The sequence below is a fragment of the Bubalus kerabau genome, chromosome 13, assembly GCF_029407905.1.
Source record: "Bubalus kerabau isolate K-KA32 ecotype Philippines breed swamp buffalo chromosome 13, PCC_UOA_SB_1v2, whole genome shotgun sequence".
Taxonomy (NCBI): domain Eukaryota; kingdom Metazoa; phylum Chordata; class Mammalia; order Artiodactyla; family Bovidae; genus Bubalus; species Bubalus kerabau.
In genome coordinates this window covers 40,190,679-40,209,344 of record NC_073636.1, presented here as the reverse complement: position 1 = coordinate 40,209,344, position 18,666 = coordinate 40,190,679, and the positions used below count along the sequence as shown (strand labels likewise).

The 18,666-nt window shown below is 47.8% G+C and overlaps 1 protein-coding gene across 1 annotated transcript in view; it reads left to right on the top strand.

The window, feature by feature from the left end:
* Window positions 1-14,379, top strand: part of RALGAPA2 (Ral GTPase activating protein catalytic subunit alpha 2) — a 261,082-nt gene extending 246,703 nt beyond the window's left edge. The window contains 2 exon segments of the mRNA XM_055544102.1: window positions 11,237-11,358; window positions 13,778-14,379. Of these exon segments, the coding sequence (XP_055400077.1) occupies window positions 11,237-11,358; window positions 13,778-13,821 (166 nt within the window). The 3' untranslated portion in view covers window positions 13,822-14,379.
* The last annotated feature ends 4,287 nt before the right edge of the window (window positions 14,380-18,666 follow it).

The following is an 18,666-nucleotide window of genomic DNA, read 5'->3' as shown; positions in this document are numbered from 1 at the left end:
TGGATGGATAGATGGGCGGATGTATGGGGGGCTGTATGGGTGCATGGGTGGATGAGTGGATGGATGGATGGATGGATGATGAATGAATGGATGGGTTGGTGAGTGGCAGGCATGATAATTGGAAGAAATAAGAAATTGAAGGAAGACAGACCTAGACTCTCTGCTCTGCATGACTGCCTCACAGGGGTTGTGTTGGCCTCCTGGTCCAGGGACCTGAGATACAATCTGCTTCACCTTTGAATTCTGAGGGACAGCTCCTTCTCTCTTTAAATAAAGTACAAAATGGCTCCAAAGGACATTTTCCTCATCTGGGCCATGTCTAAAGCCATTAATATAAAACTGCTGGCTTAATGGAGTTGCTTTTGATCTATCAAGAAAAAGACACACCTAATTCAATTTTGTTATTTTTCCAAGAGTAAGTGTCTTAATTTGCAAGAGAATGATTTGATTATAATTTTAAGTGATACTGCAGTTTTATTTTTAGTCACGAAGATGATATTGAGTGACTCTATGAGGCTCAAATGTGGAAAGTCCCAGAGAATTGTGTGAGTTGGGAATTTTATCTTTAACGGCATTCTGGGGTTGTTTCTGCATGTGACGTGTTGAATGTATTTTAGTCAGAATGAACAGACTCCCTGACAGGGAGTTTTGTGCGTAAAAGTATGAAAGCCGACAGTTTTCCTTTTAAGTATAAAGTGGAATAATCCTAGTATGTAAAACCACATAACATCAAGATGTAAATACCCATCATTTTTCATCTGCACATCTTTTTAAAGCACGTGTTATTGTTGAGAGATCTGTCTTATTCTGATGTTTGTTCCCACCGGGACAGTCTTGTTTCTTTATTTCCTCCTGCATTACTCTTTAAAAATGGAAAGTTTCTAGGTACTCAAAGGGATCTACTTACATGTAGTGTAGATGTTGACTCTGTTGTCCTTCAGGTCTCTATAAAAACATCACTGAATAGATTGAACCAGGCCTTCTTTTAGCTGTGGCTACTCCAGTCCTTTCCCTTCAGGGGAGAATTCTGATGTCTAGAGGCGGGGCCATGGCTGGAGCTGGGGCCCTAAGTCAGGCTGCTGGGGTTGGGATCCAGATGCTGGGATTAGGGTTGAGGTCCTGGCATTTACCATCTCAGGGTCTGGAGCCAGACACTCCCCACCCTCTGCCAGGTTGCTCCTGTGTGTAAAGAGAGAAACAGTACAGACCATACGTAGAGTCGTGAGCGTGAGTGAGATAGATACAGCTTCTGAAAGGCCTCTCACAGTGCCCGATTCCACAAAGCACTCGATCGTTTCCGCGGTCTCATCGTCTACACAGAGCCTGTGTTGGGGGAACTCACGCTTTCCTTGTGGGGAAATGCCTTTTCCTCCTTTTGTTGGAGGACGCGGTCCACTTCCAGACAAATTGCTTGTAACAGAACTGTGTGTAGGTATTTTTTGTTTATCTGCACAGCCTAGAACTAAGATGAGCAGAGGGCATAGAACCGCATGTCGAGTCCCTGTGAAACCAGAGTCATTCTAGCAGGCCCTGGGAATTCTGTGATCAACCTTGAAAGCAAAACATATCCATTTCCCACTACAATGACTCCATATGCTTCTTGATCATCACTTTGTTTTTAACCTGATGCTGATCCTAATTCTGCTGCTACTGCTGCTAAGTCGCTTCAGTCGTGTCCGACTCTGTGCGACCCCATAGACAGCAGCCAGCCCACCAGGCTCCCCCGTCCCTGGGATTCTCCAGGCAAGAACACTGGAGTGGGTTGCCATTTCCTTCTCCAATGCAGGAAAGTGAAAAGTGAAAGTGAAGTCGCTCAGTCGTGTCCTACTCTTAGCGATCCCATGGACTGCAGCCCACCAGGCTCCTCCATCCATGGGATTTTCAAGGCAAGAATACTGGAGTGGGATGCCATTGCCTTCTCCAGATCCTAATTCTGAGACAGGTGTAAAAAGAGTAAAAGAGATGCTTTTTGCCCACCAGTTGCTCAAAATCCCTTTCCTGGTCACAGCACAAAAGAAGCTGGAGTTCTCTGGGCTTCTCTGGCCCCTCTGGTTAGCACGGGACCCAGATCTACTGACAGGCCCAGCCGTACCCACAGATGAATCAGGTCTTCAGAGGGCTGTCTGTACCCACCCTGCCTGGACCCATCGCAGGACAGCTCAACCCTCATGCCCACTCAGCGTGGCCTCTGTGAGCCGTTGGCATCATGCACTGTCTCTAATTGCTGGAACTCAGTCGCTTAAACATTGTGAGGCAAACACAGTTTTGCTGCCTCTGATCACTCACGGAGGAGCTTTGTGTTATCAGAATTCCCCCAAATTTCCAGTTAGGTTTCGATCACTGGGGCGGTATTTTTTTCGCTGACTGATTAGTCTGTGGCTGTCTCAAGTTTCAAGCGCAGGTCAGCAGCCGTGGTCATCAGGTGTGCTCTGAATGACACCCTATCTTACCCCCTAGAACCGGGTCTGGATGGGCCCTGGGGGCCACTTAGTCCCCCTTATAGGGGCAGCTGTCCTGGTCTCCAGGTCACTTGCATCTGGTAAACCCCTAACTTTTCTTGGAGTTTCTTCTTGTCATTTCGTAATTTGGTGTTCAGATGAGTATCTTTCTGGAAAACTCAGATGCCATTAAGCTATAATTATTTTATAAAAATTATAGAAATACTATTTTCTGTTTGCAGATGCAGTCTTTATTTCTCATTTTGAAATACAGCTCAAAGTTTTTAAACACCATAAAAAGGAGTATTTCCCCCAAAATTGTTTTCAGAAATGGAGGGGAAAAGTCAAGAAAATCTGTACAGAGTTTGGTGCAAATACTTAGGACAAATCCTTTTAATTAAAAAAAAAATTAATTTATTTGTGACTGCTCTTGCTCTTCATTGCTCTTTCCACTGCAGGCTTCCTCTGGTTGTGGCAAGCAAGGGCTGCTCTCCAGTTGCGGTGTGCTGGCTTCTCACTTCGTTGGCTTCTCTTACTGTGGAGCGTGTGTTGTTGTACAGGCGCTCGGGCTTCAGTAGTTGCCGTTCCTGGGCTCCAGAGCACAGGCTCAGTAGCTGTGGCCCACGAGCTTAGTTGTTCCATGGAATGTGGGATCTTCCCTGACCAGGGATCGAACCCGTGTCCCCTGCACTGGCAGCCATATTCTTAACCACTGGACCACAAGGAAGCGCTAGGACTGGAAAATTTAATTCTTTCGAAGCCCATCCTGACTTCATCTGGGCCCAATGGGTTGGTGAGGAGCAACAGTTGAGAATATTTCAGGAAACTTATAATCAGAACTTCTGCCAAAGAAGACTCTTTTGTCCTTTTTGATTTTGTTCTTTTATCTATCATGTATCATCACAAATCTATTTTATTTTTAGAAGCAAACCAATCCATAAGTCACATGAATTGGCTTTCTTCTCCAAAGCAAGAGTGGTTGGGGACAAAGTATTGGATGGTTCAGTTGAAATCACGTTGCACTAAAACCTGTCACGTATGTTATTTAATAATAATTTGCCTCTTACAGTCAGCATTTAAAATCCAGGTGCACTGCTATTTAATGGTCGACCCTTTTTTATCCCTTGCCACAAAGAGAATTCAAGACCTTTAGAGACAGTTCCACATTTCTGTGTTTCGTTCAGTTGTAACTTCGTCGATGTTAAATGCCAACAAATTGTCAGCAGCGGTCGTTTCTATAACTGACATTGAGAGCATACTTGTCAGCTCTCTGGAATGAATGAAAATCTGAAAGAGAGACAGTGCTGGTGACCTTGACTCCCTTCCTCCCAGAAACCGAGTTACTGGCAGACTGTGGTCCACATTGATCCATCACTTCTTGGATTGTTGCGTCAGCAAAGTAGCCAGTGATGTCTCCGCTCACTCACTGGATGTTGTAGCCTCCAGATATGATTTTCTCATCACTTAAGTTTTTACTGATGTGAGGCTCGGAGGGACAGTGTTATGGGGCCCTTTCTTGCCTGGTGATTTACGGAAGGTGAGACGAGGGAGCTGGGGAGGATGGAAATGGAAAACCCATGATTGAGGGTGTGCTCCTTACACATCAATCCCTGTGAAGAGCTGACGTGAACATTTCCAATCAAACTGTAGATCAATCCTCAAACCCTCGGAGCGCCTCGGACCCTGAGAGTGAGACCTTCCTACTGATGAGAACAGACCTTCTCCTAAAGTCTATAATTTAATAGCCTGAAAAAGAAATCTGTTTTTCCCCCATTTCTATTTACTCTGGTCATTTCCTGTGAATTATTCTTAAACTTGGTTACATGGGTCTTTTCTCCTTTCTTAGCAGTGGTGCACTGGTTCCTCCTCTCCAGGAGTGTACCATTACAGTCTGAAAACTAATCTAATATCTTATGTGTTTAATTTCCTTTTCCCAAACATCTATCTCTTTGGTTACATTGTTCAGTGAAGTTGTCCTCTTTATCCGTTTCCAGGCGGTGACATTTACTTTGAATGATTCATTTATTTGGAGTCTTAAACAGTCCTAGAATTTAAATTTGCATTATATTTGAAAGACAAACAAAATCTTTGTAAAAGTGATGCATGGCTTTAGGCTGTTACGAGCATCTGCTCCTGTCTTGATTTATTATGGAATTACATCCATTTATTACGGATTATCAAATGCCAGCCCAGCCCACCTATGGAGCATCCCTCTGGCCCCAGCGGCAGGTACCAACATGAGAAGAGGTTAAGGAAGCGGACGCGAGACATGAACGGAGGCCCCGCCCTCCAGAAACACATGGTCCAGGGCTTGTCCTGCCCTCTGGCTTCTGCTCTCCCCCTAAAGTGGAGAGGGGGTTGTTCCCAGTGTGCATCCCTTCCAGGTCTCCTCCAGGACCTTCTCTCAGCTGGAAACTCAGAGCTGTTCTTCATCTCCACCCAGAGCTCTGCTGAGTGACAACAGCCGCCTCCTCCCCAGCGCTGCTCCCCTGAGCCCGCGCAGGCCCCTCAGGCTCCCTTCGCTTCTCCATCCTCTGCATCAGCTTCTGCAATGCCCTCCAGGCCACCTAAGGCGTGACCCTGGGGCCTGACCAGAGCACTTGCCCCCATGCCCCCCAGGCATCCTGCCATCCGCAGCCCACTTTCCTGCCCTCCACCTCTGCTCTCTGGAGGCCCGCATCTCCTCCCACTTTCTGACCAGTTTCCCTTCCTTGGGGCCCTTCCACACAGGCCCCTCCTGCCCCCCAACCATGATCTCAGGAGTACAGTGTAGACCTGGCTGTTTTCTGTTTCAGAACCCCCAGCAGTGGTTCTCCCAGGGGCTGGAGAGACCTTGGGCTCCTCCCACCACCACAGGCCCAAAGGTAGCCCCTCTTCCCACTGGGTCCCTGTGACCTGAATAAGCAAAAAGAGCCTGAATAAGCAAAAAGAATGAAGTCATTGTTATATTTAAGGAATTATAAAGTCATCAGGGCTTCCCTGGTGACTCAGTGGTAAAAAATCCTCCTGCAAGGAAGGAGACCCAGATTCGATTCTCTGGGCCAGGAATATCCCCTGGAGAAGGAAATGGCAACCCACTCCAGTACTCTTGCCTGGGAAATCCCATGGACAGAGAAGACTGGTGGGCTACAGTCCCTGAGGCACAAGAGTTGAGCACAACTTAGCAACTAAACCACCACCATCATAAAGTCATCAAGGTCTGCAGCTTAAACCTGTGTACTCAAATTTCCATTGTAGGTTGACTTTTTATACCCATATATGTTTAAGTCTCATTTAGAGAATAAGTAAATCCTAACCTTGCACAAGATCATGGACTTAACCCCATGTGTTTCAGAATTTATGATATTAGCTGAAAGTAGTAAAGTTAGAAGACCAGGGTTCTAGTTCCAATTGCACCCCTGAGTAACTGTGACCCAAGAAAACTCCCCTGAACTCTGAGCATCTGTTTCCCTATTAGTAACATGGAAACCACAGGACTCATCCTAGCTCAGGCGGGTCCAGCATAAAGGAGACTGTTGCCTAAAGCTGGACACAGAGCATCCCACAGCCTTGATTATCCACCATGTTCTTTCTGGAAGACAAGGCCTTACGCCCACATTGGGGATGAGGAGGGACAGAGAATCCACATTTGTGGTGCTTCTCTTGTGCACTGGAACCCTGGTCAGTGCTTCCTCCTGGGATTCTGTCTGATCTTCCCACAGCCCGGAGAGCTGACATCACCATCCCCACCGGGCACAGAAGGCAGCCTAGGTTGGGGCCCAGACCCAGGGGAAGAGGGGTGGCTGGAATTCAAATGCAGGCCAGTCTTCCTGAGAAGAGCAAGCTCCTTTCTGATTGTCATGCTGCTTCTGTCACTGCTAAACATCAAATAGTAATCAGAGTAAACCTGGGGGTTCGGGTTTGAATTCTGAAGCTCTTGCAACCCAGCAGGGTTTATCTTGAGGGTTTCAGAAAGTTCTCTTCGAGGTTTTGTTTGTTATTGTTGTTGTCATGAACCATTTTTAAAGTCTCGATTAAATTCGTTACAGTACTGCTTCTGTTCTGTGTTTTAGTTTTTTGGCCCCTAGGCATGCGGGACCCTAGCTCCCAGACCAGGGATCGGACCCATGTCTCCCTATATTCTAAGTTGAAGTGTTAACCGCTGGACCACCAGGGAAGTCCCTCTTGGAGTTTTTTGAGAAAATGTAACCAGTGAAGACATATGTAACCAGTAAGCACCCAAGTTTACTCTGATTACTTCTTTATGCTGGTGAAGGAATACTGAGTAGACAGAATAGTAGATCAACTAAAAGACTCAAAACTAGGCAGAAACCAAGATGAGTTGCTAGTTAGTAATTGAATGTTCTTTGAATTGGGTACTCAAGGGGAAATTTTTTCTTTAAAAACTGCTTTGCCATGTGTGGTATTTAATGAGATAGTAATTCAGGACAGAATGTCAATGTCACGTCAGTGGACTTATTGAGAGCCAGAGGGCAACAGCTGGCATTGAAACAGGTATTGGCTGTGTGACCAGGTGTCTCCGTAGCCACCTGCTTCCTCTGGTCAAAGGTTACTGATCACCCACTGCCTGGAATTACTTCAGCCTTCAGTTCATGTCTTAATATGGCTTACACTCTTTGATGTCTAAATATAAATGCCTTTTTGAATAGAAAGCAGCCAGCATTGAAGTCCTAAGGATGTTAGGTATGAAAATGTCTCAAGACACTGCTCTTAGTTAGTGGCCCTGGCTACTACTTCTTAACAAATTCAGCAAAGATTCCACAGCTACATTTTCTAAAGCTACTTAAAAAATTAAAAAAGAAGATTCTTGGCACATGTGAGCTCCTTCAGTTCAGTTCAGTTCAGTCGCTCAGTTGTGTCCGACTCTTTGTGATCCCATGAACCGCAGCATACCAAGCCTCCCTGTCCATCACCAGCTCCTGGAGTTCACCCAAACTCAGTCCACTGAGTTGGTGGTGCCATCCAACCATCTCATCCTCTGTCGTCCCCTTCTCCTCCTGCCCCCAGTCCCTCCCAGCATCAGTCTTTTCCAATGAGTCAGCTCTTGGCATCAGGTAGCCAAAGTTTTGGAGTTTCAGCTTCAACATCAGTCCTTCCAATGAACACCCAGGACTGATCTCCTTTAGGATGGACTGGTTGGATCTCCTTGCAGTCCAAGGGACTCTCAAGAGTCTTCTCCACACCACAATTCAAAAGCATCAATTCTTCGGCACTCAGCCTTCTTCACAGTCCAACTCTCACATCCATACCTGACCACTGGAAAAACCATAGCTTTAACTAGATGGACCTTTGTTGGCAAAGTAATGTCTCTGCTTTTTAATATGCTGTCTAGATTGGTCATAACTTTCCTTCCAAGGAGTAAGCATCTTTTAATTTCATGGCTCCAATCACCATCTGCAGTGATTCTGGAGCCCCTGTTTCCACTGTTTCCCCATCTATTTGCCATGAAGTGATGGGACCAGATGCCATGATCTTCGTTTTCTGAATGTTGAGCTTTAAGCCAACTTTTTCACTCTCTACTTTCACTTTCATCAAGAGGCTTTTGAGTTCCTCTTCATTTTCTGCCATAATGGTGGTGTCATCTGCGTATCTGAGGTTATTGATATTTCTCCCGGCAATCTTGATTCCAGCTTGTGCTTCTTCCAGTCCAGCGTTTCTCATGATGTACTCTGCATATAAGCTAAATAAGCAGGGTGACAATATACAGCCTTGACATACTCCTTTTCCTATTTGGAACCAGTCTGTTGTTCCATGTCCAGTTCTAACTGTTGCTTCCTGACCTGCATTCAGGTTTCTCAAGAGGCAAGTTAGATGGTCTGGTATTCCCCTGTTTCTAAACGGTGCCAGGGTTGGGGTGGTGTCTGTCTTCTCTTTGTCATGGTGTGTACATGTCCTGGCTTGGGCCTGAAGTGAAAATGTACTTAACGATCTTCTGGTCTCACCACATCCCTGGTAGGTGTTTGTCTGAATGGCGGCACCCAATTCAGCGCAGTGTAGCCCAGCCTGGCGTGGGGAGTGTCTGCTCTCGTGATAGCAGAGACCCTTCTAGGAAGCAAACCTTCCTGCTCCAGGGCCCCATGCTGGATGCACCTTTGCGCCCCATCTACTAGAGTGCCTCTGTTGAGGCCTTGGCATCCCTAGTGGCTCAGATGTGAAGAATCTGCCTGAAGTACAGGAGACCCAGGTTCCATCCCTGGGTCAGGAAGATCCCCTGGAAAAGGGAGTGGTTACCCACTCTGGTATTCTTGCCTGGAGAATCCTATGGACAGAAGAGCCTAGTGGGTCACAGTCCATGGAGTCACAAAGAGTTGGATATGACTGAGTGACTGTGTTCTATTTATGTTATATTTACATTTACTCCATTGTATTTACTGTACCCAAGAACCTCAAAGCTGGATTATTTCACTCTGGGAGTCCAGTGTTGGATGGAGGTGCTCTTAGGAGCCCAGATCACTCAGCCTTGACAGAGACAAGCTCATGACAGCGGGAGAGCATCACTCACTCAGGACAAGGCTGCCGGCCACCCGGCAGGTAACCATAGTGGGTGGCGAACGCGGCGGTCCTCTGCGGTGACTGGTAAGCTCGCTCAGCATCAGGGCTGCCCCTCTAGGCGTGTGGCCTCCACCGTGTCTCAAGCACGGCGTGTCCTCACATCCAAGCCCCATGTGCAGGGGGTCCGGACGCAGCCCGGGCCTCAGGACCCAGCAGGATGGGCCCGCAGAGGCCGCAAGCAGGGAAGGGGCGCCGACGGGGCCCAGGCTCAGGTGGTCGTCAGCCGCAAGTGGAGCTCAGCCCTTTGAGTCATTTGTCATGCCTCGCTCGGCCCCTGCTGGGCCCACACGTGCCAGCTCAGTGTCACAGTGCCTGTCCGCCAGCCGGCCGCCCAGGCCCAGCGTCCTGCTGTTTGCGGCCCAGCGGCTCAGAGGGCCGCGCTCGGTAACAGCCGAGCTCTGTGTGGAAGACGCATGTTCATAATGAGACATGAACAGCATTAGTGGGTCCCCCAGGCCACGGGGCCCGCACCGCAACGCTTGGCAGCCTGTCCAGGAAGGCGAGTCACCCGGAGTTCAGCCGGAGTGCAGACTCAGGAGGCCCAGGCCTCAGGCTGCTGCGACCACCATCCCTGCAAACCGTCATCCGTCATTGTCTTGAAACTCCTGTTCCTTTTGAAGAGTTGCCCAGAGCCAGCCTGAAGGGCGATTCTGGAATGGGCCAGCCCAGGAGAGCTTTCCCTGGTGATGGTCCTGTCCCCTGTGTCTGCACAGTCCAGGCTGTGTGTGCTTGAAACACGGCACGTGGGACGCAAGAACCCTTTTTCTTATTTCTTCATTTTTTATTTATTTAAATTTCAATGCAGCTAGGCACCGCGAGTCCATGGTTCTGTGTTGCACAGCCAGCCCCAGAAAGCCTCTGGGCTCTCCTCGTGGGCTGAAAACCTTTCCCTGAATGTAATTAAAGGAGTAGCAGGACCCCTTGCAGGAAAACTCGTGAGCATCCTTTGCCAGAAGAGAATAGAAAAAAACTCTCCTCTTTCAAAACACATGCCTATTGAATAGCTATTTGGAAGGGTATAATTTTCCCCCAACTTGCATTATTAAAAGAGGCCATTTTGAAAAGATAGTTTTAAAATTCAGTGAGAAATGCTAGAATTACTCTGGCCTTTCTGGAGCTGCAGATAATAAACAGGTGGTAACCCACATTCCCCGTGTTCCTGCAGAATTAGCACGGTTTTCAAAATGACTGAACCACGTCCCTTAACTTCTGCGTCGATCACGGGAAGCAGGGGGAAGAGCGAGCACGCCGAGTCCCCCGAGTGCTAACTCATAGAGTCCTCCGTGCGTCGCCTCCATCCGCTACCGAATTGTCTTGACGTTATCCTGTTATTGGATGGCGTGATTCACCTTCCGAGGAAACAGAAGCCACACACAAAAGGGAAGATTTGCTTTCTGCCCCATGAAAGGCTGCCACACGCGGGGGTCCTATTGAGACAGCTGGAAAGTTGCTTCAACGTGTTACGCTTGTAAGTTTTATTGGTGACTGGTTTTTGATTACACATTTGAATGCGTGTGTTCCAGGGCTCCAGTTTTAATTAAAAGCCAATGTCTTTTTTTTTTAATATTGTGTTGTGTGCTCCCTGGTAGATTCTCCCAGTTATTCTTTCTAATAACTAATATTATTTAGTTATTTAGAACTAATAACTAATATTAGTTCTTTCTAAGAACTAATAACTTTCTAATGCTCATGGCCTATTTTAGCCTAAGACTCTGGAGCCCTTCAGAGCAGACCTTTCTAAGCCTTCCCTCTTCCCAGTGGTCTTACTGAAATTTCCAAGTGTGTATCACTGGTTCTCGCTTGGAGTATAGGAGTATCAATTTATGTTATCAGTAGGCTAAGAAAAACATCTCATCCGGGGAACTTAGAAGGGGCGGTCCAGCGTTGTCCCACAGTCATGGATGGGAAGGGATGTGGCCATCATCCACGTCTCTCTTTTTGTTTGTTCCTATCAAGTTGATGGCCTTTTGCTCTGATTCTGTGGCTATCAGTTTACATATTTTTTCAGCTATACTGGTTTGGGTGCAGTTGAAGTCTAAGAAACGCAGGCCTCTGAAATCGGAATGTTCTCATGAATTATGACTCCTATTTTAATTCTCCGATAGGATGCTTATGCACTTGCAAGGTACCCATTCCCCATCCGAGTGTAAAAGGTGTGTGATTGTGTTTAAAACAAACTCGCTGCTCTGTCACTGCTCTGCATTTCATCCTGCATGGACACTTGTTTCCTTAACTGACGCCCGCAGCTACGAGGAGAGAGCTCTCTATCTGGAAGCAATAATTCAGAACCACCGTGAAGTCATGACATTTGAGGATTTCACAGCCCAGGTCTTCTGTCCATCTCCCAGCTACTCGGTCAGCGGAACTGGTGAGTGGCCACGTTATCCCCCCCAGCTCTGCCCAAGACCCTTCAAATTCTCGAGCCGCAGATGTACACCTGTTTTTCACAGATAAATGCCTGCAAATTTAAGAAGCGCGTTCTCCCCCCTGAATGCACTAATGAATAACAAAAGGAGTGATGACATTCATTTTAATTTGTTTTGTATCCGAGCTGTTCGCCTGGTCCTTTCCTCCCACCATCCCGTTAACCTCTGCCTCCAGTGAGGTTAATGAACTTGTTCTCAGCCCTATGCTCCGGTTCATTCGGAAGGGTGAGTTTCTTGCTGAGCTGGGAATACGTTTGTTTTAAGAGTGGTGCCCGCATCAGGGCCTACTTATCAAGAAAAAGTTCCTCCCAGTCGAAGCCATTGCTACTAATGCTAAATGGGGATTATGCCGCCGGGACGCTCGGGTCAGGGATTAACGCGGGAGCGACGGGAGGACGTGTCCCCTGGCCCATGGCGGCAGCAGTGTGGCGGGCTGGCTTTCTCTCTCGAGTGGCCCGCGTCCCGGGGACCAGCCACCGAGAGCAGCACCTGGTGTGGGCCTGCTCAGACACTGGCTCCTAAGCACTTCCACTTATGAGGCCAGTGGAAAATCTCAAAAAACATTGTTTTTAGGTTTTACTCTTTTTATATTTCCAATTTAGGGAAAAAAAAAAAAAGTGTGCTGGCACTTACCATGATGATATGGTTACTGTGGGGGTTTTTTCCCCCAAAGAATAGAATGATTTGGTAAATTTCTGTATGTAATTACAGATTAATTGCCTTTCAGAAAGCAAGTGGGATATTGAGTCGATGCATGTTGAAATCCTCCATGAGGGGCTTCCTCTTCCTCCGCTGGGGTGGGCACAACTGTTAGGGGGGCCTAATAGATTTCTACCCTGTGTCAGTTGCCTCTGATTGCCGCCTGGCTTCTCCCATCCTGACTTGTTAACAAATATCTTACACACAAAGTGAAAAAAATTAAATTCGGTGAAATAAATCACTTACAAATAAAACCAGCCATGCATCACTGTTGAACATCGCTGGCTGCCAGCCTGGCTTCCCCGAGCTTTGTCAGGAGATAAGAGGGAGAGGCTGGCCCCGCACTGGGAGCCAGGAGCAGCAGGCAGAAGGCCTGGGAGATAAGCAGGCCGCCGAGGTGCAGGGAGCTGCGAAATTTACATAATCGCGCCTCTGCTTCCCTGCGAGGCGTCCAGAAATACAGGGATGGCCTCTATTGATCTTTGTTGAACTGGAATACTAAGCAACATGAGAAAAGCTTATAACTTAAAGCTTTGATTAATGTTTCTTACATTAAAAAAGTAGAACAGCTGTGAATTGAATTCTTTTATATAGTCTGCCAACATTCGATCTAAAGCCCCCACTCCCCCAGCCCTACCCCACCACCCTCCCCCCAACCCCCACAAAAAAAAATCAGTTTCAAGGGAAATGAAGATTTCAAACCCAATCTGGCTAGAGATTGAAAATCACCTCTAATTTTTAGGTGAGAGAACACGAAAGATTTATGGCAAAGCTAGTTTTGTAAAGATCTCATTCAGCTTTTTCCCACCCTCATAAAGTCCTGGGACTGAATTTTTTAGTGCAGGTTTTTTTTTTGTTTGTTTGTTAATCTTGAGACAGCTTTTTGTTTTCTAAAATTAAAAGGAATTAAATCAGAGCTAGATGCTTCCATTTCTTAACTGTTATGTTCTAAAGGCTCTTAAGATGATACTGAAATAAGTATTGATAAACTTTATTTTCTATGTATGTTTTAGCCTCTATATAAATTAATTTGATCTTTCCCAAAAGTTCCTAATTATTTACACCAGTTCATGTGTAGGTAACTTCTTAAGTGAGCTGCCATGAGTGATTTAGATTTTTTTAAGACCCACCGTTTGGAGACTGGCTGCTTTAAGAGTGTTGCATTGGCCAAAGTCACTGAATTGATAAAGGCTCTGACTGCTCGATAAGACCTGGTATTGGAACGTGCACAAAAAGATGGTGAAACCAAAGATGAGATACCAAGCCAAATGCAGGTCCTTCCTCTTTTCAGTTTATTAACATCAGCATCACGTGCCATAACCAGGGTGTTCCGTGTGGACTGAGAACATTTTTCTACACCCATCACACCAATCCATGGATGCAATTTTAAGTCCAGGCATAATGTTCTCTTTCAATGTTTTGCATATCTGCCCACGACAATCATCAGGAAGAAGCTCGAAATCAACTTGGTTTGCCCTGGAATCTGGGGGTACAGTTCCATACTATACACAGGCCCTCTGTCAGAACCACGTCCTCCTCTCGTTCACAGTTCACCAGTTTTGCTTCTGAGGAATCCCTGTTCCCGTCTGTTAACCACTTTGACGGATGAAAACATTTTTCATCTATCCACAGTGTTTTTTTTTTGTTTTTTTTTAATCCTAGGACAAGTACAGTCAAACCCAGACGAGCCAGGCAGCTTAAACTGAGAAATCGAGGTGAGGGCTGCTCTTCGCAGCGACAAGCCAGCTGGAAAAATTGACCCTGAGCGGCTTAAGCTCCCACAGCGCTCTTAGGATTCGCTCAGACCATCTCTGCAGCGGTGTCGTCAGAGCAGGGCCTCAGGCCCCCGCCCACAGGCTTGCGCGCAGTCCAAGGAACCTGGGGCTCCAATCTCCTTTGTGTTCTTGCCACAGGGCCTTGTGGTCAAGCACAGGACAGTGGCCTAAACCCCACATTAGCCCCACAATGCATTATGCAGCAGGCAGCCCCATCTCTAGAGGGAAGGCCTCCAAGGTCAGCCTTTAAGTCCTAAGTCCTAGGTGTAAGTAAGAGATGTGCCCAGTGATGGGGGCCTATGCCTAAGGAGGCCGCCCTGGGAAACACTCCCCCTTGAGGCTCCCAGGCTCCCTGTCCCAGCACTTGTCACCCAGGGCAGCACAGGGGACCATTTAGACTCACTTTCCAGGACCACAGGTAAAGACATAGTCTTCTGTTATTAGGCTCATAAGTGAGTCCTCAGTTTATTAAAAGAGGTTTAAAACAACTACTTTCTGAGTCAGAAAAAAAATGTTATTTTAAGCCACCCCCTCCCATATCTATTCCACACATTACTCACATTGCTAATGCCCAGAGCGTGAAAGGTATCTGAGCTGCCCTTCCACTGAGCTCTGTAGTCTACTTCCCTTTAGATTCCTTCTTTACTGACCAGCAAGTTCTATAGGGTGGCCAGGGATTAAATACTGGCTGCAGTGAACACACACGCACATGTTCATATATATGTTTTATGCATGTATTTATATGTGCATTTCACACGTGCACGTGTGTGCATGCACACACTGGGGTGAGGGACTAATTTTGTGTGTTCAAGACTGTCTCCAGGAAAGGGGGTGTGTGTAGCAGAGAGGCCTTTAAAGGGTTAACTGGAAGGGGCGGGACTGATGTAATCACTGCAGCTCACAGCCAAGTGCATCTGTTGGCCATGAGGTCATTCTTCTGCATGCTAATGATTTGGAAAATCAAGTCTAATGCTTGACATTATCAGAAAGGCTATAAATAGTACAAATCTTTATTTTTTGGAAGCTGTTCTTATTACCTAAGGGAGAGAGAAAGAAAAAAAAAAACTTTAGCTTGGACTTCAGATTGTTTTTTTTTTCCAGAACTGCTTTAAAGGTCATGTCTGGACCTTAAAATCTTGGAGGAATCCACTTGTGTCTGTTGATAAATGAATCCCAAAATCACGGTTGCAGTCACAGCTAGCCATCTGGGAGTGGAGGACTGTTGGTATGTGTACTTTGATATCTGATGGGAAGCATTTCCAAGTGCTTTGTTCAGAAGTTGACAAAGGTGGGTTTTTTTCTGAAAGAACGCCTCCAACCAGGTTAAACGAGGGGTCCTTGTCCGGAAACGTGAATGGACCAGAGTTTGGAGAAGAAGCCTTTCTGCTTTAATGCTGCCGTCTGGAGCCAGCAGAGGGAGCACGGATCTCTGTCTCTCCTGTTAGCCCTGAATGGACACATCTGATTTCTCCAAGGTCTGGCCAGGAGCGCTTCCTCCTTCATGACAGGCCAGAGGGGAGAGGCTCGGGATTTAGAGCAAGTGGAAGGGAATTCCTCGCCAGGCCCCATCAGACTCCACCACGTCTCATGTAGGTCATATTTGGAGCTCAAAGCAGATTAGTCTGAGTCTGTCTGAGGATGCTTCTGCCACCGCCGCTGCAGCTACCGGGCAAAATGGCGAACTTTCATCTGCTCGCCCGGAACAGCATGGGTGCCCTCTCGGAAAGGCTTATGAGGCTCACCTACCTAATAAAAAAAGACGTGTCGTTCTTTTCTACCACAAAATCACTGTTTCAAGTTTGCAGAAGCTATCAGAAGACCCAGCCTGGGGGTCCCTGGGTCATTCTGGCCCTACTGAGACTGCAAGTGTGCTATATTACACATTGGTCCTTCGCCTGGAGCAGAAAGCTGCCCCCAGCTCTCGCTTGCTAAGACCCTTGAGCCCCACTCAGGGTTGCACATACCAGGACACGGCAGCTAATATTCCGCAGTGACCCTGCCATGGACGTTCACTGGGTGGTTAGCCATTGAGTCAATCCTAGAAACAGCACAAGGTGGAACTGACTCTAACTGCTCCCCCGCCAGTCCAAAGATGAAAGGTTTTCCCCATTCAATCAGAGTGGTCACTTTAGGGATTCATTCAGTTATGCCTCCATCTTTCTCACCCTCCCTCCCTATAAATGTGGTCTGAATAAGGTTTTGCTAAACAGCACTTCTTATGTATTCACCTTCCTCATACATTTGCTGAAACCAGCCTAGAGCACTGTAGACCATGGAGGCAGAAGGGGCTTCAGGAGGCCCCCACGTCCAGGTTCTCACATCATCCTGATAAGCTGTGGACCAGCCGTGAGGGACACCCCAGGGTGCCAGCCTCAGCCACTCCACCCCCTTCTCCTTGTCACAGTGGGATCAGCTGGACAGCATCCCAGGCTCAGAGTGTGACCGCTGTCCTCTCAGGTAGGCTGTCACCTAACCCTGATTGTCGGTGACCTTGGTCACAGAGCTCCTGATGAGCCAGTGAGAAGGGAGTTGTTCTAAACAAACCATCTAGACTCTCTGTCTCAAGGTGTCTCTTTGAACCAAGCCTGCTTGGGAAAACTTGCCTCCCTCACTGTGGTCCTTCAGGAAGTCTTCATGAGATGCCAACTCGGTTGGGGAACAGACCCTGACATGACCAGAAACCCAGACCGAAGGAACCGGGGTTCCCAGCACGGCTGTGTGATGCTGGGGGTTCTACTACCTCCTGTCACGGCAGCAGTCAGTGCATTCGTCGGCCACTACACTCATGGGACTGTGACAGTCTGTGGGGTCCTCTGGCAGTTGTAACTGCAGACCCTCCTAGCCAACCATGTGGAACAGATCAGAGAATGAAGCCCAGAGGATGCGCTGACTCAACAGACAAGCCTCAGATGCTCCCAGGTGCCTGTGTGGGTCAGGCTCCAGGGCTCCATGTGGCCGTGGGGCTCGAGGGGCTTTTAACATTTTCAGGGTGCTAGGAGTACAGCAGGAACCAGGCCCAGAGCCTTAGTGTGGAGGCAGAAGCTGGAGCCATCACCGAACTTTGGGCCACCCTTCCTGTCCAGGACTTTGTACATTTTCCTCTCTCGGTGCTGAAGACGGATCGGGCTGACCTGCCGGGCTCCATCCTCAGATCCTGCTGTCCTCCTGTCCCCCCTCAACCCTGTGCTCAGCACTAGCCACGACCTTCCAACCAGAGCCGGCCTCCCCAACTGCAGGGGGGACGTGTCCCATCAGAGGGCCAGGCTCCGGTGTCCTCTTTGTCTAGCCTGTGGCCTCAGTCAAGTTAGTACCACTCTGCCGCCCAGAGTCCAATTCTGTAAAATGAGTCTAACAGCAGTACCTTCTGAGTTCAGTTCAGTTCAGTCACTCAGTTGTGTTCAACTCTTTGCAACCCCATGGACTGCAGCATTCCAGGCCTCCCTGTCCATCACCAACTCCCAGAGCTTACTCAAACTCCTGTCCATAGAGTCAGTGATGCCATCCAACCATCTCATCCTCTGTCATCCCCTTCTCCTGCCTTCAATCTTTCCCAGCATCAGGGTCTTTCCCAATGACTCAGCTCTTCACATCAGGTGGCCAAAGTATTGGAGTTTCAGCTTCAGCATCAGTCGTTCCGATGAATATTCAGGACTGATTTCCTTCAGGATAGACTGGTTGGATCTCCTTGCAGTCCAAGGAACTCTCAAGAGTGTTCTCCAACACCACAGTTCAAAAGCATCAATTCTTCGGCGCTCAACTTTCTTTATAGTCCAACTCTCACATCCATACATGACTACTGGAAAAACCATAGCTTTGACTAGATGGACCTTCATTGGCAAAGTAATGTCTCTGCTTTTTAATATGCTGTCTAGGCTGGTCATCACTTTTCTTCCAAGGAGCAAGCGCCTTTTTAATTTCATGGCTGCAGTCACCATCTGCAGTGATTTTGGAGCCCAAGAGAATAAAGTCTGTCACTGTTGCCATTGTTTTCCCATCTATTTGCCATGAAGTGATGGGACTGGATGCCATAATCTTAGTTTTCTGAATGTTGAGCTTTAAGCCAACTTTTTCACTCTCCTCTTTCACTTTCATCAAGAGGCTCTTTAGTTCTTTGCTTTCTGCCATAAGGGTGCTGTCATCTACATATCTGAGGTTATTTATACTTCTCCCAGCAATCTTGATTCCAGCTTGTGCTTCATCCAGCCCAGCATTTTGGCATACCTTCTCAGTAGAGCCCCGATAGTTCCCACTAAAGGGCACTGGTAAAGGCCCAGTGAGTCAGTATATGTACAGGGCTGAGGACACTTCTGGAGACCTCCGCAGGTGTTCCTGAGTGCTCTGCTCACCACCCTGCCCGTTTGGGTTTTTTCTCACTTTGCCCTGTGCCTCCCAGTTTCTCCTCTCCTCCTGGAGTCCCTTCTGCATGTGTTGGCCCGTCTCGTGGAAGAGGGGCTGCAAACTGGTCTGCCACCCATGGGATGCTGGCTGGTTGCCCCGCCTATGAGGACGGTCCCACTCTGCAGGCCAGGATGACAGCCCAGAACTCTGCTCAGGTCATCCACAGTGGCCCCCAAATACAAGTTATCTGAGGTCACCATCCATTCAAGGGTTGGAGGTACCCACTCTGCCCGCACATGCTCTGGGCTGCATCTGGGTGTCATTGTCAACCGGCCTGAGAACCACTGATCGCCCTGCACCAGCTGTCACCACCCCCAACCCATACCCAATTCCACCCTCCCTCTCATGTCACCGGTTCAGCCTAACCCCTGTGCATAT